The sequence below is a fragment of the Paramisgurnus dabryanus genome, chromosome 12 (assembly GCF_030506205.2).
Source record: "Paramisgurnus dabryanus chromosome 12, PD_genome_1.1, whole genome shotgun sequence".
Taxonomy (NCBI): domain Eukaryota; kingdom Metazoa; phylum Chordata; class Actinopteri; order Cypriniformes; family Cobitidae; genus Paramisgurnus; species Paramisgurnus dabryanus.
The window spans coordinates 10,593,037-10,615,339 of NC_133348.1; the positions used below are offsets into that span (position 1 = coordinate 10,593,037).

Consider the following 22,303-nt stretch of genomic DNA (forward strand, 5'->3'; position numbering starts at 1 on the left):
CCTATAATTGCTTTTCAGATTTGCTGATGTTACATAAGCCAGTGGTTTTTGACAGAAATCCTACCTGAAGATGCACAGCACAGCACAACACATTTCTCTCTCTTATCTGACATGTTCACTTCAGTTCATGGATGTGTTGAATAAAAGAGATCAAATGTGCTGTGCGTCTCTAGTAATGGGGTTGAGATCTAATGACTAACCACACAGGCTGTTGGTTAATGTTAGTAGCTATACAGGAACTTTCCTAGGTTTGGTGTAAACAAAAAAAAATGTTAGAAATTTCAACATTTAAAAAAAAAAATCATGAGAAATAACTTTCCAAAACTCAGTTCACAGTTTTTTGGTGTGTGTATTTATTTGTGTTGTATGAATGCTGTGTGGTTTACACTTCATCATTGGGACTGTGGTGAGGTTTACGTCCGGTCAGGCTCTGATTGGTTCGTAGGGTCTGAGTGATGTACAACTCGCTCTCTTGATCCACATCCGTCAGCCGAAGGTCACACTCCACCAGACTGCAGTTGTGAGAGATCCCCTCCTCCAAAACTTTACCACCATCCTGTAGAAGAGAGACAAGACATCTTATCAGATCAGATCTTTCAATACACTGGCAGCGTTTTACTGTATTCAGGCCTTTGATTCATTTTTAAATAAATACAAAATTTCGCCTTCATAACCGCCTTAATTCTACATGGCATTGTTTCAACAAGGTGCTGAAAGCATTCTTTAGAAATGTTGGCCCATATTGATAGGAGAGCATCTTGCAGTTGATGGAGATTTGTGGGATTCACATCCAGGGCATGAAGCTCCCGTTCCACCACATCCCAAAGATTCTCTATTGGGTTGAGATCTGGTGACTGTGGGGGCCATTTTAGTACAGTGAACTCATTGTCATGTTCAAGAAACCAATTTGAAATGATTCAAGCTTTGTGACACTGTGCATTATCCTGCTGGAAGTAGTCATCAGAGGATGGGTACATGGTGGTCATAAAGGGATGGACATGGTCAGAAACAATGCTCAGGTAGGCCATGGCATTTAAAAGATGCCCAATTGGCACTAAGGGGCCTAAAGTGTGCCAAGAAAACATCCCCCTCACCATTACACCACCACCACCAGCCTGCACAGTGGTAACAAGGCATGATGGATCCATGTTATCATTCTGTTTACACAAAATTCTGACTCTACCATCTGAATGTCTCAACAGAAATCGAGACTCATCAGACCAGACAACATTTTTCCAGTCTTCAACTGTCCAATTTTGGTGAGCTTGTGCAAATTGTAGCCTCTTTTTCCTATTTGTAGTGGAGATGAGTGGTACCCGGTGGGGTCTTCTGCTGTTGTAGCCCATCCGCCTCAAGGTTGTGCGTGTTGTAGCTTCACAAATGCTTTGCTGCATACCTCGGTTGTAACGAGTGGTTATTTCAGTCAAAGTTGCTCTTCTATCAGCTTGAATCAGTCGGCCCATTCTCCTCTGACCTCTAGCATCAACAAGGCATTTTCAACCACAGGACTGCCGCATACTGGATGATTTTCTCTTTTCACACCATTCTTTGTAAACCCTAGAAATGGTTGTGCGTGAAAATCTCAGTAACTGAGCAGATTGTGAAATACTCAGACCGGCCTGTCTGGCACCAACAACCATGCCACGCTCAAAATTGCTTAAATCCCCTTTCTTTCCCATTCTGACATTCAGTTTGGAATTCAGGAGATTGTCTTGACCAGGACCACACCCCTAAATCCATTGAAGCGACTGCCATGTGATTGGTTGATTAGATAATTGCATTAATGAGAAATTGAACAGGTGTTCCTAATAATCCTTTAGGCGAGTGTATGAACCACAATAAATACTTAAAAAAATCTTTGATTTCAGATTTGATGGCTTGTGTAAATGGCAGAAAAGTTTCAAGCTTGAAAGAGTTTTATAAGAAGCGTATCACATTCTGCAGCACAGATACATTTGGATGATTCAGGCTAATGTTCAGCGCCAGGGCTTTATCCTGCAGAAGTGATGATGGTTTGAAATATAATTTGCCTTGAAACTGAACTGAGAGGGCCGGATAAATGCAGAAACCATTTGGATGATCCGTCCCCAGAGGGAAGTAAATCCTCATCCCATATGCTGTATGATAGCGCGCTTTTATTCTGCAACCATGAATAATTGAACGTGATCGACAGAGCTTCATCATTTCATATTTATCTCTTCCACAGACAATTAAACACTTAAGTGTGTGTGAGTGGAGGAGTAAAACTTGTGTTACACCACCAGAGATTTTCTGGCAAGTGCTGCAAACTCATTTCTATGATGATCAGATGATGCTGCTGATGTTGTTGCTAAGGTGTTGTATGTGGTTGCTAGGGTGATGCCTCAAACCAAGTTTCTGTGATATTCTGGTCCGTTATGGATCAGGTCTCTCTTTTAATGTATGTCTACATAATATGTATAGTTTGATCGCTTTAATGAAAACCGATTAAATTGTTCATGTCCATCCATAGTTTAATGGAAATTCTATAGGATTACTGGTTTATTCAATAGTCTAATGATTTATACATGGGTAAATAAATGTCATCTGAAGCAAAACGTTTTATATATTAAGCATTTATGTATTGTAAACAGCTCCAGATTTAAATATGGCGGCATGTGAAAACTCATTTTTTAAACCACAGTGTCATATGGATTACTTTTGTGATGGATCGATGGATGTGGTTTATGGAGCCTCGAAACCCCATTCAATGACACTATAAAGCACAAAAGAGCCAAGATATTATTTATGATATCTCTTAAGTAAATAATCAGTGAATTTTCAGTTTGTGGGTGGAGTTATCCTTGACCAAACCTATGCAAAAGTAGACATAAACGGGTCACTGCTGAGGTCACTCACCGCTCCCAGTTTGTTATTAGAGAGGTTTAAGATCTTCAGGGTGGAGTTGTCCACCAGGGCACGAGACAGTGCCATGGCCGAGGGCTCTGTCATCTTATTTGCACCCAAGTGAAGGTTCACCAAGGTCTTGTTCTTCATCAGAGCCTGACCCAAAGCTTGACCCCCTTCATCACCGATGCGGTTGAGTCTCAGGACGAGGGACGTCAGCGTGGTGTTTCTGGACAGAGCCTGAGCCAGCGCCTGAGCTCCCGGACCTCTGATACGGTTGTTGTATAAGTTTAGCTTCTTCAGCTTACTCTGGTTCAGAAGTTTGCTGATGGCTTTGGCTCCACGGTCACCGATGTGATTATGTGACAGATCGAGCTCCAGCAGCGACGGGTGATCCAGCAGGTGGCTCGCGAGGATGCAGCATTTATCATCATCCACTTTACTGCGATGCACAGAGAAGACCTAGAGTAGGAGAAGATTTATAAACCAAAAGTTAAGTCTGCTGTTACGAAAGAAGATGTTTAGCACTACACTGCCCTAATAAGGTGGAGTCTACAACCATGAATAATAGAAAAACATATTATTATTAACTAAACCTGTAGGGTCTTGCAGGACTTCAGGGCTTTTGCCAGACATTCACAGTCTCTGAAGGTGAACTCAAACAGGTTCCACTCAAAGTTCATGCCACAACCTTTCACCCCGTACACCAGATGAAGTTCTTCCAGGTTCCCCAGTTTATCAAGAAGTATTTGGAAATCAAAGTGATCCACGGAGGGTCCGTCACTGCCAGCGTCACTGACGCAATCCGATTCGTCGTCCTCGTCAAACCTGGGTGGCTCTTTGATTGGTGGAAGCAACTGAGAAATTTTCAGGCGCTTCACATAGTTTCGACACAGTGGCACCAACTCCAGGACCGTCCTGGTGTCCGTTACATCTGGGATGAAAAGTTCAATGATCCCTTCTAGGTGACGCTCAAAGAACATGCGTTTCCAACTGTTCCCGTACGCGGTGACGTCAGACGGACCCCAGCGAGCCTCCGTGCATCGTCGCCAGTAGCTCTCATCACTGATGAGGTTTGCAGTGACAGTCAGAGGAAGAGAGGGAGACAGTCGCTCCAAAACATACGACTTATGACTGGGCTTGAGTTCATCAAGAATGGGCTTCTCTGCAAAATATAAATCAACAGTAAAGACTTTTAAACAATCACTGTTAGACAGACAGACAAACAGACAGATAGATAGACAGACAGATATACATACATAGACAGACAGACAGATAATCAGATACATAGACAAAAAGATAGACAGGCAAACAGATAAACAGACAGATACATGGACAGACGTACAGATAGATAGATAGACAGGCAGACAGATAAACAGACAGAAAGATAGACAGATAATCAGACAGATACATGGACAGACGTACAGATAAAAAGACAGGGAGACAGAAACTGTAGATAATAAGACAGAGAAACAGGCAGACAGACAGGAAAATGGACCAACAAATACATGGACACACACACACACACACACACACAGATAAATAGACAGACAGATAAACAGAAAGATAGACAGGTAAACAGATAAACAGACAAACACATGGCCAGACATACAAATAAAAAGACAGGGAGACAGATACCGTAAATAAAAAACAGACAGACAGATACATACATAGACAGAAAGATAGACAGATACATAGACAGACGTACAGATAGATAGAAAGGCAGACAGATAAACATATATAGACAGATAAACAGACAGATACATGGACAGACGTACAGACAAAATGACTGGGAGACAGAAACCGTAAATAAAAGCCAGTTAAACAGACAGACAGATACATGGACAGACAGATATATACATAGACAGAAAGATAGACAGGCAAACAGATAAACAGACAGATACATGGACAGATGTACAGATAGATAGACAGGCCGACAGATAAACAGACAGAAAGATAGACAGATAAACAGACAGATACATGGACAGATGTACAGATAGATAGACAGGCAGACAGATAAACAGACAGAAAGATAGACAGATAAACAGACAGATACATGGACAGATGTACAGATAGATAGACAGGCAGACAGATAAACATATATAGACAGATAAACAGACAGATACATGGACAGACGTACAGACAAAATGACTGGGAGACAGAAACCGTAAATAAAAGCCAGTTAAACAGACAGACAGATACATGGACAGACAGATATATATACATAGACAGAAAGATAGACAGTCAAACAGATAAACAGACAGATACATGGACAGATGTACAGATAGATAGACAGGCAGACAGATAAACAGACAGAAAGATAGACAGATAAACAGACAGATACATGGACAGATGTACAGATAGATAGACAGGCAGACAGATAAACAGATATAAAGACAGAAAGATAGACAGATAAACAGACAGATACATGGACAGACGTACATATAGATAGACAGGCAGACAGATAAACAGACAGAAAGATAGACAGATAAACAGACAGATACATGGACAGACGTACATATAGATAGACAGGCAGACAGATAAACAGACAGAAAGATAGACAGATAAACAGACAGATACTTGGACAGATGTACAGATAGACAGGCAGACAGATAAACAGACAGAAAGATAGACAGACAGATAAACAGACAGATACTTGGACAGATGTACAGATAGACAGGCAGACAGATAAACAGACATATACATGGACAGACGTACAGATAGATAGACAGGCAGACAGATAAACAGACAGATACATGGACAGACGTACAGATAAAAAGGGAGACAGATACCGTAGATAAAAAGACAGAGAAACAGACAGGCAGACACACAGATAAATAGACAGACAGACAGATAAACAGACAGGTACATGGACAAACTGACAGATCAACAGACAGACAGGGAGACAAATACCATAGATAAAAAGACAGATAGACAGACAGGTTCATGGACAGACAAATACCATAGATAAAAAGACAGAGAAACAGACAGGTACATGGACAGACAAACAGACAGGCAGACAGATAAACACAGACGGCCAGATAGACAGAGAGGGAGACAGATACCATAGATAAACAGATGGATAGTTACACAGTTAGACAGATACAAAAAGACAGGTAGACAAACTGACAGATAAACAGACAGGTAGATGGACAAAAGTACAGACAGACAGTTAGACAGGCAGACAGACAAGAAAATGTACAGACAGAAACATGGACAGACTTACAGAAAGTTAGACAAATAAACAGACTGACATTTCAACAGACAGATATCATAGATAAAAAGACAGACCGATTTATAAAAGAGACAGGTGGGCAGACAGACAGACACATAGATAAACAGATGGATAGATACACAGTCAGTCAGTCAGACAGATATACAGACAGTTGTGTGTGAATATATTTGTATGAGTTACCTGTAAAGTTCTTCACTATACACTGAAGACAGAGTTTTGTTAACGCGGGAACTTCAGCTAAACTCCATTCAGGATCTTCTGCGATGATGCTGCGCATTTTCCGCCCATCAGCTGCAGGATTTACTGACAGATAGAAGCGACTGTGTGTTTTTATCAGATTACTCTCACTCATACTGTTAACGTTACGTTACTTACTGCACTACTAAAAACACAAATCAACAAATATTACTTTATTCTACACGTCAGCGAGCTACTGCTTACTTGTCTACTTATCAAACATCACAACAAACAAATGGGTTTAACAACTATTTAACACACATTTATTTTTAAAAACGACGTTAAACTCGCGCAACGTAACACTAAAATTTACGTTCCGTTCTGCCGTAAGTTTGATGTTGCCATGGTAACGCGTCACGCACGTTCACTTACGTCACTCGCTGATCACGCGTCTGTACAGGAAATAAAAACCACAATTCACTTCAATATTATAGCTAAATAATCTCCTAAAAGTGTGATTACTGCTTTAGGAAATGAACTTTTAAAGTTTACTCATCATGTGTGCTAAAAGCTCAGATTAAAATACATTTATATTCAGTCTAAAAGTTAATACACAAAGAAAGACATGTATACTAGATAAATGGATGGATTTAAATAAAAATAAAAAAAGTATTTAAACTGTTCTTGATAACAATAATAGCGAATAAACCCAGCACTGTGGAGGTGATGACCTGTATCATCAGTCTGGTAACCAAGAGCTTCATGGTTTGGTCCTTGTCATTATATTTGAATGTCTTGGAGAAAGATTACAATGTGACACATAATGCTGATGCAAAATTACAATGTGGAGATCTATAAAGCAGAGGGCAAGAAGTCAAGAGCTCTGTTGACCTGTTGGTAATGGTTAAGATTCACTCTATACAGAACAAGAAAACCTATAGGACAAAGTTTACGTTTTAAAGAGCCCCTATGGTCCGATTCATGTTTTTACATTTCCTTTGGTTTGTAAGTGTGTATAAGTACATGTTAACTAATAACATTAGATTGGTGATGTAGAGAAGACCGACATTATCATAATTCCTCCTGCTTGGACTCAAAATCTGTAAGTTAACTCCTGTAAGCATTGCATTGTGACCGAATCTTTCAAACATGGTAAGGAGCGTCACATTTCCAGCTGATGTCAGAGGTATTCAGGCAAAATCACAATATGGTCCCCAGTGCTAAATATCAACCTAGAAAATGTAAAAAAGATCAACCCAATAACCCAGCTCCCCTTGTGATGTCAGAAGGGGATTTTATTATAATAATACCGCCCTTAATCTGCACTATTCAACCACGACACCGCCATTTAGTGCAGAGATCAGCTCATTTGCATTTTAAAGGACACAACCAAATCAGCAAATTTTTGCTCAAACCTACAAAGTAGAATTTTTAACATGTTATAATAAATTATCTATATGGTATTTTGAGCTAAAACTTTACATATGTACTCTGGGGACAGAAAATACTTATTTTAAATCTTAAAAGTCTTGTGAAATGTCCCCTTTAAGATTAGGACCTTGTTCAAATGATTATTTCTTCTGTTCAAGTGCTTGGAAAGGGCTAGCAAAAGACCACCGGGTGAGTCAGATGTGTAAAACTCTCACCTTTTTCTAATCAAACTTAGTAAAATAAAAAGCAGCTCACATTAATATTACACTGCTGCCATCTTGTGTTCAATAGTGAATCATAACAAATCCATACTGACTCGAGACATCTTTGGGTTTTATTGGCCCTTTAACAAAGATATAGTTTAGAAATTAGTAGGAATGCGTAACAACTAATCATTTGCAGAATAAAAGTTTGCAGAATCATATATGTGTGTTAATAATAATCATGTATATAAATACAAACACATGCATGTATATATTTAAGAAATATTTGCCTGTGTATATACACATTATCATATTTATATATAATTATATTATTTATAAACATGAATACTTTATATATATATATATATATATATATATATATATATATATATATATACTTTTTTTTTTATTATACATGCATGTGTGTGTATTTATGTATGCAGAATTATTACACAGTACACACACATATATGATGTAAACTTTTATTCTGCAGACGATTAGTTGTTATGCAGCCTTAGAAATTAATTTAGTCTCATTATAATTAAAAGATATGAGTGCAAAAAATGATAAACTTTCTTTATTTAAACAAAGACAAAGACAACTACTAATAATTTTACAATGCACTACGAACATTAAAAAAATAAATGGACAAAGAGAACTGAACAGAGCTGTGCGTGTGTTTTTCATACACGAGTATCTGTTTATTTCTCAAAGATAATCTTCCTCCTCCTCTTCAGTCCAGGATGAGTCTTCATCACTAGGAAAATGCCCCAATGAGGAGTCTGAATCTGAGGAGTCTGCGAGCATGGAGCTGTCGCTTGGTAAAGATGTATCACTGCTGCTGCTGTCATCATGGATCACAACCACGGCTGGAGACGCGACTGCTGGCTGACCTGAGAAGAAAGTTTATATAAAGTAAAAAGTGAGATTATTGTCCAAGGCTAATATTATTACTGTTTTCATGTGTTTCTTATAGTATTGTACATTTATTTTATTTTGAATAATACATAGGCGTGTTCACAAGAAAGCTGAGGTCAAGCAGAAACCCATTGATTAACCTTAGTAGACATTTAATAACTGTATGGATGCACTTTTTAGAACTTTAAAAATGGGGCACTATCTAATGCCATTATAAAGATGAAAAGAGCCAGGATATTATTTAATATATGTCGTATATACCTAAAATAGTGAGTCAAAATGGGCGTATTTTCATTTCGGAGTGACTTTGACACAGATTTTTTTCTTTGATTAGTGACTTGAATTAATGAATAAATAATCCCGAAATTAAACCTTCCTATATTTTGTCGATCATGTGACCTCACTCTCTCGGTCCACAAGACGTGCGGTAGACAGAAGGTAATGTGATGAATGCTACACACCTCTCACCTTTTCGTTCACTGATCAATGCCAGGCGTCTCTCTCTCATATCTGCGCTCAGATTCTCCACCATGCGATCGATGCAGTTGTCCAGAACCAGAGATCGGGTTTGAGACGTGATGGTCTGCCAGCACATTGGACATTTGTCTTTACGGTTTTTCCACTGTCCGATGCAGTGCTGACAGAAGCTATGGGCGCAGTTCAATGTCACGGCCTGAAAGGATCACAGATGGTTGAAGGTTAACGTACCGTTAATCTTAAAGTGCTTGGAAAGATTTTATATGCAACACTGCAGGTGCTGCTTTTGACTTTCTACATAAACTCATCACACTTAATGTAAAGAGCATTCTGGGAAAATTTTACCTAGATATCTTTAATATTGACCGAGTAAGATTGTGTCAAATATTTTAGTAGATTATATATATTGGATGATATGATAGATTACCTCAATGAAGAGCTCTGAACAGATACTACACTGAAGTTCACTCTCCAAGACTTCTGTCATCTGGGACACGACCTCATCTTTCTGTGCTTTGGCCTTCTCTTTTTCTTCCTGTGTGTAAATATGCAAATAAAATGGCATTGAAAAATAAATGTTTTAATACTGTGAGGTTTTTGACCAGGATCATTACAAAATTAAGACCAAAATATTGACCAAATATATTGGAATATTGAACAAAAATCTCTGTAATTTTAGGGTGAATGTCGGTATTTGATAAACATCTCTGCGTTTTCTTAAAAACGTGGAATGAATGTTTAGATGCAAAGCATCATTTGATATGTCACAATCACCTTATCAGCATATGATAAAAATAAATGCACACAGCAGTGTGACTGAAGGCGAGTAAGGCCATCTTAATTCAAAAGCTGCTTAAAATGCAAAATGTGTCAAACTTTTCCTAGGCTATCCTAAGATTTATTCTGCATCTGTAATAGCTGGATATAACTTTGAAATAAATATAAGACTATTTGAAGTCCACGTCCTTTGGAGGATCCATCCTTCAAACTGGGATGCAGGTAAAGTATCATGAAAGGGAATCGAAATGAGTCCTCTCGCGATAGTTTGAAATATGTGGAATGCAGAAGTAATTACATGCCACACTGTGGTCTTACATTATAGTTTAGCGGTAATAAGGCTTTACTTCAATACATCATCCATAAACATGATTTGTGAGTTCTGTCACATTGATTTCTATGATATTGGAGGTGAAAACTACAACTCCCATCATTCAACACTCTTTAAAAGCATCATCAAGCTGCAGCTGTTGCCGTTGTTTAGCGACCTCTAGAGGTGAAAATTATATATTGTGATAATTTCCGAAACAGGCTTTAGATTAATTAAGGACTAGGCCTTAGATACATTAGGACATTTAAGTAGTTTTTACAAACATACCTTACAAAAAAAAATCAATACTGGTGTGCATCTTGAGACAAATCAAATGGCACTGATATACAGTGAGGAAAATAAGTATTTGAACACCCTGCTATTTTGCAACCTTTCCCACTTAGAAATCATGGAGGGGTCTGAAATTGTCAGCGTAGGTGCATGTCCACTGCGAAAGACATAATTTGAAAAAATCTGGATTAGATGAGGTCATTAACTGCATAAAGACACCTGTCCACCCCATACAATCAGAAAGAATCCAACTACTAACATGGCCAAGACCAAAGAGCTCTCCAAAGACACTAGAGACAAAATTGTACACCTCCACAAGGCTGGAAAGGGCTACGGAGAAATTGCCAAGCAGCTTGGTGAAAAAAGGTCCACTGTTGGAGCAATCATTAGAAAATGGAAGAAGCTAAACATGACTGTCAATCTTCCTCGGACTGGGGCTCCATACAAGATCTCACCTTGTGGGGTCTCAATGATCCTAAGAAAGGTGAGAAATCAGCCCAGAACTACACTGGAGGAGCTGGTCAATGACCTGAAAAGAGCTGGGACCACCGTTTCCAAGGTTACTGTTGGTTATACACCAAGACGTCATGGTTTGAAATCATGCATGGCACGGAAGGTTCCCCTGCTTAAACCAGCACATGTCCAGGCCCGTCTTAAGTTTGCCAATCACCATTTGATGATCCAGAGGAGTCATGGGAGAAAGTCATGGGATCAGATGAGACCAAAAAATAATTCCACTAAACGTGTTTGGAGGAAGAAGAATGATGAGTACCATCCCAAGAACACCATCCCTACTGTGAAGCATGGGGGTGGTAGCATCATGCTTTGGGGGACAGGGCGACTGCACTGTATTAAGGAGAGGATGACCGGGGCCATGTATTGCAAGATTTTGGGGAACAACCTCCTTCCCTCAGTAAGAGCATTGAAGATGGGTCGAGGCTGGGTCTTCCAACATGACCATGAACCAAAGCACACAGCCAGGATAACCAAGTAGTGGCTCTGTAAGAAGCATATCAAGGTTCTGGTGTGGCCTAGCCAGTCTCCAGACCTAAACCCTATAGACCGGCCATTCCCAAACTGTGGTCCGCGGACCACTAGTGGTCTGTGAGGGTACTGCAGGTGGTCCGTGTTAAGGCAAAATAAAATATAAAATAATATATTTTTTGAAGAAAAATATATTTTTTAAGAATATGTTTTAAGAATCTGTTGTACTGATGTGATGACCAGTTATAGTTTTAGTGCTAGGAACCCTATTTAGAGGTGCAGATGAATTCAGGACTTTGTGTAGACATATTTTATTATATGAGTATTATGAGGTGGTCCACGAAAATTCTTGATTACAAATAGTGGTCCGCACACACAAAAAGTTTGAAAACCCCTGCTATAGACAATCTTTGGAGCGAGCTCAAACTTCGTGTTTTCCAGCGACAGGCGATCTGTGTGGAGAAGTGGGCCAAAATCCCTCCAGCATTGTGTGCAAACCTTGGACATGCACCTACGATGACAATTTCAGACCCCTCCATGATTTCTTAGTGGGAGAACTTGCAAAATAGCAGGGTGTTCAAATATTTATTTTCCTCACGGTATTTTAAGAAATGTGAGTGGAAGCTGTTTTCAGTTATTACAGGTCAAAAATGCTTTTTAGTCTGGGACTAAGTTTAAACCCCGTCCAGGAAACCTCCCCATTGTGCCTTTAATAGAAGAACATTTCCTGATCTTCACACGTCACGGAAGCAGTGCTGATATGATATAGCAAAATCTATATTAATGGCAAATTTCTAGTCAAATGGTACATAATGTGAAATCTACCAGCTCTATCTCATGCTAATGAATGGATTTGATAAACGTGACATACCTTTGTAACTTCCAGCTCTTTATCTTTGGCCTGAAGGACCTCTTTGAATCCTTCTCGGGCATGCATGAGCTCATTGATAACTTTCCGGTGCTGCCAAAAACAAAAACATTTAGAAATACCTGTTTATAAAACTAAAACAAAAAGATCATGTGGTCAGTGTCTCTTACCTCTGTTAACGCCGCCTCAAGTTGTTTCTTTAGGCCCTCCTCATTGTGTTGAGCTTTCTCAAACTTGGGAAAACAAAACGACACAAATTATGTTGATAAAACATGTTAACACATCTCATAGCAGGATTTATAAAGTTCAGACATCAGTGTAGTTAAGTTTGCCTAAGCTAAAATGACAAGTGAATCTGCACCATGATAAAATTACAAAGTCCTTAAGATCAGCAGTTCCTCACCTCCAGGCGTCGTTCCTCCTCACAAAATGATTTCTCCAAGCTCTCTATGCGTTGAAGCGCTTGATCTCGCTGTGCCTTTAGCTGACCCCGCATCAATTCCAGCTGCGCCTGCAATTCCTGCTTCTCCCGCTCTCGCTCCGGAGTGTCCAGCTGTTGGCGTTCCAGCTCAGCGGCACGTTTTTGCGTGTCACCCACTCGGCTCTTCAGCACCATGAGGTTCTGATTGTAGCGATGTACCGCAGCGAGCTGCTGGCTGCTTTCATTGCAACCGCTCGAACTTCCAGCTTTTTCACTGGATCTGTCCTGTTCCTCCAAAAGCCTAGACGTGCATTTCTCAGTTACTCTGCGTGCGGCAGGCGGGCAGGGCTGTGCGCGCGACTTATCCGGTTCAGAACACCGGTACAGCTTGAAATTGGAGTGCTGCATCGGGCCAGATTCCGACTCGTCTCCATCAAACTTACGCTTAAAGTTTTTGAGTTTGGGGGATAAGGAGGCTGAACTGGATTCTTTGGCAGGATTTCCAGACAGGAACGATTTCACTTCGTTGAAGCTGCGGTTGACAAGGATGTACTCGAACTCTATGGGGTTGCCATCCAGAGGTACCCCCAATCTCACAGAATCCCCCTGCTGGAGTAAACAGGGGTGGCCGGGAGTAATGCGATTCCCATTCACCCACACGCCATTCAGACTCTGTGGGTATACAGAATTCACAACACAATGAAATTAAACAACAAAGCAGAATATAAGAATTTTGTCTCGGGGCCCACAGATGTTCCCACAGTGCTCAGTCTCAACTACCTAATCAAAAATAAGACAAAATATAGTCATAATCAGTAATAAGAGCATAATCAATAATGAGACAGAATATATATTCATGGAAAAATAAATGCATAATCCATAATAAAACCAATTAAACCCATCAAACAAAAACTACCATACTAGGCACGCAATATTAAAGTATCGATAAATAAATTGTATTGAATCATAATTGCATCAAAGAACAGGGTTCCCAAACCTTAGTTTACTTCAAATTCAAGGACCTTTCAAGGACTTTCCAGGTCCAATCCCCTCAAATTCAAGGACTAAATGTGGGGACACATTTCAAGTGAGAGCAAGGTTACATCGTGTTACCTTTTAAGATACATTGTTACAGTTCCCTTCCGAGGGAACTCGCGCTGCGTCACTGCGGTGACACTTTGGGGACGCCTCCAGGGGTAAGTGTGTCTGAATGTGTATATCAAATTCAACCAATGGTGAGGCTTAACGACAAAGACAGGGTGACGCGGGAGCCAGGAAGTATATCGCTATCTGAAATATTGCCAAAGACGGCGTTACAGGGACGCAGGAAGTATGACAAGGGTGACGCAGCGTCTCGTTCCCTTCTCAGGGAACAACAGTTACATACGTAACCAAAGACGTTTTCATGTGTCAAACACAAAGCATTTTGGTATGAATCAACATTCACATACAGAAGATATAAGCATTTAAAGCGAACAGTTTAGCTGTGTGCTTAAAAAGTCTAGAATTATGATATCATCCTACACTACACAGGGAATAATATGGATTTTTTCCAGAAAACTTCTTCCATAAAATAGATCCAAGCACTTTCAATGACCTGTATCTAAGTATGTATATTTTCAAAAACTTCCCAGGGCCTTGAATTTTTCCCCCCAGATTCACAAACTTTCAAGGATTTCAAGGACCACTGGGAACCCTGAAAGAAACATTTGATGTATCTGCAAAAATCGCATCACTGGTGGAGATAACCGAATCGTACACCCCTAGAGATTAGGAGCATCCTTCATTCTTTAACATCATTTTACTCAGTCAATATAAAAGATTTCAAGATTATATTTTCACAGAATAATCTCAACATTACGTAAAATGATTCTATGTTAAAAACAGTAAATCACAAAATAAAATGGCTTTAGTTGGGTTTACACAGGCAGGGATGCACACTGAGAGACAGACAGACACCTGCTCCACCTTATTGTCGGTCAGTGTCCACTGTCTGTCATCATTCTGCTTGAATACGGCGTGTTTTCTGGAGATCATCAGCGGACAGATGGTTGACAGGATCTGATGGGTCACATCTAATCCACGACCAACAGAAACCTGAGAAAATACGACTCATGTTTAGCTCACGAAACCAACAATAGTAGTAAATGCAAACACACATGTCAATCAATTTTGCTCTTTTTTTGTGGTCTCAATTCAGTTCACATTTATTAATACAGTTGAGTAAAAATGTCTAAACGATGCAGCCTAAGTGAGAATGTTAAAGTGTTGTGGAGGTCCATCATCAATGCTAAATCCATGCTGTTTTGATTTAGATTTTCCCTGAGTCACAGCTATACGACCTTATTAAATGTCTGACTTCATTTCAGGGCGTAATAATTGCGTTATGATATCTGTATTTGTGCATAAAGAGAGAAATAAAGACAGACGAGCACCTCAGAGTCCTCAGACAAATGTAGCCAGTCACAGTCTCTCCCCACGCGCTGTAAACACCACACTTTATCTTTCGAGCAGCTCTTTTCCTCTGTGTTTAATAACGAAGGAGCTCTTTCCGTCTGCTTCTCCATCATTTCAGCTCCATGACAAAAGTTAAACCGAATATTATTGTTGCGTGATCTCCGCCATCCGAGTTTTCGCAAGAGCTTCTGCTGCCCCACAGTACGCCGCGCCTCACGTGACACTCAGCGGAGCCTCTGATTGGCTGCGTGTTTCGGTGTTGACAGAGATTAATTGTAAAACATTTTTTATATTTTAAATGTACTAATTTTAACTAGTGGTAACTAAAATTAAAATAAATATCCGTTTCAGTCCTATTTAAAAATAAAAACATTACAAAACCATGAAGGGGTGTAAGTGGCCAATGCTAACCAGCCGTCGGTTCTGACTAGATGAGATACAGCTACGGCCAAATCTCGCGAGATGTTGGGTTAAGGGATAGGTTTCGGGGCTTGTAGGATTATGATGTAAACAGTGGTTCAGGCTAGATAGGATACAACTTTGGCCGAATCTCGTGAAATTTCGGGTTTATGGTTAGGTCTGGAAATAGGATGAAAAAGCGCTCATCCTGCGAGATTTCACGGGATTTTGGCCGTAATTGTATCCCTTCTAGCCACACGAATGATTCTATTTCTATGGTGTGTATTTAAGAGGTTTTGCACCAGCTAGCGACCTCTAGTGATGTAACTCGAATTTGGGATGTTCACCCTTACCTAATACTTTGCACATCAAGCAGAAAGCAAACATTATTAACTACACGCTACACTGATTATTATCATTAAAAATATTCCAATAAAATAATATGTTATATAATTGAGACAAAAATGACACAATATATTATACACATTGTTCAAGCTCCAGTTTTATATGCCAATTAATATTACAGAATTATGCATATGAAACACACACAAACAGAAAGTCAGTTAAGAAACAATTAAACATCCCCAAACATTTTTAAATGATTTTTCTTACACAATTCCCAGAATTAGACTGCAAAAAAAGAATTAATATTAAATAATTTTTGAGTTGGTCCACCAGTGCACATTTTACACTTCATAAGTGTCTGTCAATATGCCCTAAACCCATGACCAATGCATTTTTGGCTCAAAGCTTCATACATACAGTATGAATATGGCTTGTATAGAGATACCATCACCATTTGTTTGTTTATTTAAAACTAAAGTCATTACATCTTACCCGTACAAATGAAAAATAATTTTTAAGGCAAACAATCACTCTTGCTCTCATACAGGAATATTCCCAAGCGCAGTTTTGTCTCAGTAAATGCAGGCTTTTCAAAAAATTCACAAAAGAATAAAGTTTGGCAAATTTGAGCAAGTCAGCTTTTCCTTCCGGAAGACATGACGGAAATCACTGACAGGAACCAAAAAGGAAATCAACTTCCCTTCCCTATAAGAAAATGAGCTAAAAAGAATAATGCCAACTTTTGTACCGTCAGAATTTCCCAAAACAAAGCACACAGGTGAATATCTTTGGCTCAACATCAAGGCTGTAAATCTAACATTTGTCAACTTGCTAAATTCCACCATCCTATAAATCAAATGCTAATTGTTTTGATGTGACCCCAGCTTCCCCCAAAACGCTGAGCTTTTTGGTTAGGAAAACAAAGAAGACCCTTGCTGATAAGTCCTAGTACTGATAGGTACATTCCTTAATGTCAATGAAAATAGTTCATATTTAAACTTTGTGAACGTATCTGTGGTCAGACATTTTTTTTATATTTTCTCTTCAATAAGTTATTACCACAATGTAAGGCAGAAAGGAAATAAGGAAAAAATTAAGGAAATAACCTCGAATAAGGCAAAGTGGCGACAGCAAAGCAGAAACGCAAAGTATGCAAATACCCATATGGAAATGACTGAACAGGTTTTTTCTAAGGCACAATAAAATTCAGCACTGATCCAATGAAGTCACACATCCATATAAACCACCACAACAGACCAACAAAAATAAGGCACAAAACAAACCATCAGTTTTGATTCAGGAAATGCTGGGAATGGAAGACAACAGAAAAAAAAGTGTTACACTTAAAATATTGGGAAGACTTTACAATAATATTTTAGCTAACATGAACTAACCATGAACACAACTTCTACTTCGAACCATTATCAAATATTAATAAGAGTTGAAAAATATTTTGCTCATTGTAAGTTTATGTAAGCTAATGCGTTTACTAATGTTAACAAATACAATCTTATTGTAAAGATTGTTGTTAAAGGTGTTCATAGCTGGCTATACGACACAAGTATGACAAACAATGAACATTGGTCTGCATATTATTTCATGGACAGTTAATGGTTTGTGATGAAGCATATTCAAGAAAAAAGGCCTGTTAAATGGCCGCAGCGCATAAAATGTAACTTTAACAAACTCACAAAAGTGTGTTGAACACAAAACTGTCTTCTAAAACAAGCTTTAAAAAAACACAACAATCTAAAATCAAGTGAATAGTAAAGTTGTGGTTTTCTGCATTTGCATAAATCTAATTTTTCACCCCAAAACCAACACAAACAAAGTGAAAGAGTAAGAAATTATATTTTGCATAAAGAAAATTGTTTCTTTCAGAGTCATATTGTGAGATTATTTTCATGACTTTTAATAAACACTCGCTCGAAAACTTTCTCTCTTAATATAAATTCAACAATGGTACATTATTTAAATTGTAAAATAATTTTGCATCTCAGTAGTATTTGTTGTATTGCTTTCATAGACCTAAAGCAATGAAAATCTATTGAGAATCATCACTAAAAATAATAATAATAAAACCACACAAATAATTGTAATGAAAATTACGTCTTGAATGTATGTTTTGATTTTGGGGTGAAATATGACCTGGGCACACACTCTTTAAAATAAAGGTGCTTAAAAGGTTCTTCACAGTGATGCCGTAGTAAAGTTTTTCATAAGAGCCGTTCAGTCAAAGGTTCTTTAAAGAACCATTTCTTTCTTTTTATAATCTGAAGAAAACTTTTGTGAAACAGAAAGGTTCTTTGGATGGCATCGTGAAGCACCCTTATTGTGTTTTAATTCACACTCACTGTGCTCACACACACAAACATCACAACTCATTTTCCTATATTTGCTAAAAGTGAAACTTTAACCCGCAGGACGTAACCCTGATATTCTAAATGGCACTTGTGTTTCAAAAAGAAATTTCGTCTCAGAGTCGACTTGCGTAGTTGATGCAAAGCGTGTGGTCACGTACGTCCCCCCATCCACCGTTCTTCATGTGAGGTTGATGCTCCACCGGCCCTTGCTCTGTCAGGCTCAGCGTTGAAGGAAACAGCGCAGATTCGGCTTCTCTGAGGGCTTCGTCCACCCTCCGCTGAGCCTCCTCTGGCCGGCAGGCCTCTTTCTGATGCAGGCCGCAATCCCCCGTGTGAAGAACCCGGCTTCCTTGAGCCACGAGAACCTTAAGAGGCTTGGAGATGCACGTACCCGACAGGTTCTGGAGGGTCCAGTCCCAATTATAATCATCATAGACGCAGAATTCCTTGTTGCATCCCATCAGCTTGTAGTAGAGCTCTCTGGAGATGCCCATTCCTATGTTATGTTTGGTTGACAGCCAGCCTGCTGTCTCGGTTTTGGTAGAAAGATCTCGAAACCCTGACAAGCCTTTATGGTTGCCCAGCGCGAGGACGTCGCAGTCCCCACAGCTGGTCTTCCTATGTTCTACCATAGACTTGAAGTAGTGATGAAAATCAGGAAGAAGGTAGTTGTCTTCCTCGATGAACACCACGAATCCCTTGTATCCCTGGAGAACCTTGACACGTTCGAACACAAAATGTAGCTTCCACCACCAGTGGTGTTTGGTTTGGGTGATGGACGCTTCCCTGTAGTGTCCGTACGAGTCTGGATGCTCTGCGTTCAAGCAGCCGGTTCTGAGAGCTTCCTCTTTGGCCGCGTCTCTCGGACAATCGTTAGGATCCTGTCCTGGGAATTCACTGGGATACAGTTGCGTGCTGTAGGGGAAATATATCTGCAGTACCTTACAGAAGGTGATCTCCTTGACCATGTTAGAAATTTCCTCAGAAAAATAATCGTGACTGAATATCACGAGCACTTTGTGGATGCCATCAACTTTTTGGAGAGAGCGTATGAGCATTTGAAGGTAAGCCGGTCTGTTGTGCACCTGTACGACGATGGCCATCTCTGGCTCGGAGGGGAAGCGCTCTCCATTCTGAATCAACTGCTTGTAGTTGCTGTCATACACTGAAGTACGCATACTAAGGATGGTGCCAAACTCAAATGTATTCAGACCCTCTGCCTGTGTTGACTCTTTTCTAGTTTCCTCCATACTTCCATCATTAGTCCCGAATGTAACATAAAACAACACTAAAAACACAACCAGGACGACGAAGAGCACAATAAAGTTTTTTTTTAACAGTCGGAATCTCATTTTTATTCACTGTTGAGTCAGATGTTTGAGGTGCTGTGAGGTGTTTGTTTAAATCCGGGCATTTCCACAACGGATCCGTCCGGACATTCAGCATCTGTCAAGAGAAGTTCAGCTGTGAGTTTATCAGTCATAATGTCAAACAGACGCGCGCAAAACGCGACGCGCCTATCGAAGCGCGCGCGATACACCGAGTGTTTGCGTTAAATGTAGCAGTTTGTAAAGTGCAAACTACTCACCAGATGAAAGTGTCATGTGCGGCAAAGTTAAAACCAGGAAGAGAAACAGATGAGAAAGTGAGGAGGTCTCTACTGCTGACGTGTACGTACAGGCAAAAGGAACGCACGCGCTCGCTCCTCCTTCACACTCATACATACACAACGAGCATAACACACGTCACACAACACACACCCACACACACACTGACACAAACTAAATGCAAAGAATCTTACGTAAATCGTTCATTACCTCTGTATTTTTTTTGCTTTTTATTGTTTTAATGGTTGCCTTCCTTCTTTACTTTTATTGTCTACGTCATCCATGATTTTGGAACTGTTTAAAGTTGTACTTGTTTACTTGCAATAAAAAAAACCGAGGCAAACTTATAAAGTAAACAAGAAAAGTTGACAAAGTGCATATAAGAAAAAAATTAAACGAATATAATGCAACACACAGCACACAATAGTGATCATAAACTCACAACACACACAAACACAGTTAATATATATTTTACATTATTTTAAAAAAATGTTAATTGTTAAAAAAATGTTAATTTTTATTCATATATAGTTTATTAATTTTCTATTTTAACTGTATAGTGTATTTATACATTTTATTATCACACTGTATGTTTTATAGTTTGTAATTTAAATGTTACTTTATTATATTATGCTGTATATTTTACATTTGTGTTATGTAGTTGTACAGTTAATTCCTATAATATTATATTATATAATAACATATTTACAATTGTGTTATTATATATGAGATGTATTGATTATGTGTCATTCATGATTTTATAATATTATCTAAATCAAGGGTCTCCAACTCAGTGCCGGTCCTAGATGCTGGGGGGCCCTAAGCAAACCTTTGTGAGGGGCCCTCTGTCAGTGCATTCATAAAAAAGCTTGGTTTATTTAAGTTAAATAAGCATTTCATGTGCAAGTCATAAGCATATTATAACAATTAACCATTAACTAAGAATAGTACTCAACTTACGTTTTTATACGTTTTTATGACGCATGCAGCCTACATATGTGACCTCTGAAGCCTGCAGCCTTCGGATTGAGAAATGGCCTGCATGTTGTCCGAGTACATATCAGTGATTAAATAAATCATTAAGTATTTTTAAAAACCCACATAAATCCGCATGTTTGCAAATTATTTAAATTATAGCGTCTTGTTTTCATTAAACATAATAATAATTTTGATTTGGTATAATGGTTTTAAATTATTTTCAGATCAAGGGGGCCCCTAGTGGTGTGGGGCCCTATGCAAATTGCCTAATTTGCGTGAAAGACCGCCACTGCTCCAACTTTTTGTGAGCAAGGGCTACCACAATGGATAAAACAATCTGGAGGGCTTCTTTTGGTCAAAACTTTTTTGTTTTACTTGTTGATTTTATTTTATTTTACTTTGTTCATATGTTTTAGTATTGTTTAAAATGTTAACCTACGTAAACCAAGCAAAGCTAATATAAAAATATGTAATAAATAAATATTAGAATTGAGACTAATAATAGATGGTGCTTTGGTAATTTAGATTATTATTATTAACACAAATAAATGTCTTAATCAGATCATTATATTCAAGTAGCCATGAAAATATTTGAATATATTTGAGCATTTCTGTTGCGTTCGTGAATAAATCAATGCATATAATTCTCCATTTATTCATGCTTATTTTAGAAAGAAGGTGCAAAATTAGAAGTATCCTAAATGAGCTCTGGAAATGTGATAAATAATTAAATTCACATGCAGTTCAGGTGTGATGTGTGTCTGTGTTTCCTCAACCCATGACAAAGAGATGTAAAGATTTTAAGAAGTTTTCAGTAAACGTACACAAACCGGTTTACTTATCTGTTGTTATGTACAGAAACTGGTTTACTTATCTGTTGTTATGTACAGAAACTGGTTAACTTACTAGTTTTTAGGAAAGATTGTATGAAACTAGACAACTAACTCTATTGTTGATGATTCTTATATTTCACCTCTAGATGGCAAAAGAAGAGCATCATTTTATACAATGAACCCATTTACGTCATTTATTTTTACTAGTGACCAAACCTTTATGTAACTTCCAGTCCATTTGAAAGTTTTAATGCATGCTTTAAGGCCTGGTTTAGCACGTATTTCAGATATGATTCAGTTTCAGTCTACAATAGGGCCATTGATGTCATCACAAATTACTGTAAACATCCCTAAATCTCACTTA

At 38.7% G+C, this 22,303-nt stretch overlaps 3 protein-coding genes across 5 annotated transcripts; all 3 read right to left on the minus strand.

The window, feature by feature from the left end:
• Positions 1-52: 52 nt before the first annotated feature.
• On the minus strand, positions 53-7,160 carry drc5 (dynein regulatory complex subunit 5). Of its 2 annotated transcripts, XM_065256520.2 has the most exons (5): positions 7,009-7,160; positions 6,281-6,403; positions 3,462-4,030; positions 2,878-3,327; positions 53-556 (listed from the first exon to the last, which is right to left on the minus strand). In XM_065256520.2, the coding sequence occupies exons 2-5, from the start codon at positions 6,375-6,377 to the stop codon at positions 383-385; spliced, it is 1,290 nt and encodes a 429-aa protein (XP_065112592.1). In that variant the 5' UTR covers positions 6,378-6,403; positions 7,009-7,160; the 3' UTR covers positions 53-382. The 2 variants fall into 2 exon arrangements, with proteins under 2 accessions (XP_065112592.1, XP_065112591.1); XM_065256519.2 differs by lacking the exon at positions 7,009-7,160 and having other exon boundaries at positions 6,281-6,587.
• Positions 7,161-8,379: 1,219 nt separating this feature from the next.
• Positions 8,380-15,632, minus strand: rnf8 (ring finger protein 8, E3 ubiquitin protein ligase). Of its 2 annotated transcripts, none has more exons than XM_065256514.1 (8): positions 15,393-15,632; positions 14,926-15,054; positions 12,940-13,629; positions 12,707-12,769; positions 12,540-12,629; positions 9,734-9,841; positions 9,298-9,502; positions 8,380-8,804 (listed from the first exon to the last, which is right to left on the minus strand). In XM_065256514.1, exons 1-8 carry the CDS (start codon positions 15,525-15,527, stop codon positions 8,620-8,622), a joined length of 1,605 nt encoding a protein of 534 aa, XP_065112586.1. In that variant the 5' UTR covers positions 15,528-15,632; the 3' UTR covers positions 8,380-8,619. The 2 variants fall into 2 exon arrangements, with proteins under 2 accessions (XP_065112586.1, XP_065112587.1); XM_065256515.2 differs by having other exon boundaries at positions 8,621-8,804; positions 9,291-9,502.
• Positions 15,633-16,290: 658 nt separating this feature from the next.
• On the minus strand, positions 16,291-20,249 carry LOC135738454 (alpha-1,6-mannosyl-glycoprotein 2-beta-N-acetylglucosaminyltransferase). Its single transcript, XM_065256512.1, has 2 exons — positions 20,110-20,249; positions 16,291-19,967 (listed from the first exon to the last, which is right to left on the minus strand). The coding sequence occupies exon 2, from the start codon at positions 19,871-19,873 to the stop codon at positions 18,635-18,637; it is 1,239 nt and encodes a 412-aa protein (XP_065112584.1). The 5' UTR covers positions 19,874-19,967; positions 20,110-20,249; the 3' UTR covers positions 16,291-18,634.
• Positions 20,250-22,303: the final 2,054 nt, after the last annotated feature.

Excerpts from the sequence above, each read along its gene's own strand:
- drc5 (XM_065256519.2), bottom strand. The coding sequence starts at position 6,452 with ATGAGTGAGAGTAATCTGATAAAAACACACAGTCGCTTCTATCTGTCA. Across the intron at positions 3,328-3,461 it reads AGTCCTGCAAGACCCTACAG|GTCTTCTCTGTGCATCGCAG; the intron begins GTTTAGTTAATA and ends CTCCTACTCTAG. Across the intron at positions 557-2,877 it reads CTAATAACAAACTGGGAGCG|GATGGTGGTAAAGTTTTGGA; the intron begins GTGAGTGACCTC and ends TCTCTTCTACAG.
- rnf8 (XM_065256514.1), bottom strand. The coding sequence starts at position 15,527 with ATGATGGAGAAGCAGACGGAAAGAGCTCCTTCGTTATTAAACACAGAG. Across the intron at positions 13,630-14,925 it reads GGACACTGACCGACAATAAG|AGTCTGAATGGCGTGTGGGT; the intron begins GTGGAGCAGGTG and ends GTATACCCACAG. Across the intron at positions 12,630-12,706 it reads TTGAGGCGGCGTTAACAGAG|CACCGGAAAGTTATCAATGA; the intron begins GTAAGAGACACT and ends TGTTTTTGGCAG.
- LOC135738454 (XM_065256512.1), bottom strand. The coding sequence starts at position 19,873 with ATGAGATTCCGACTGTTAAAAAAAAACTTTATTGTGCTCTTCGTCGTC.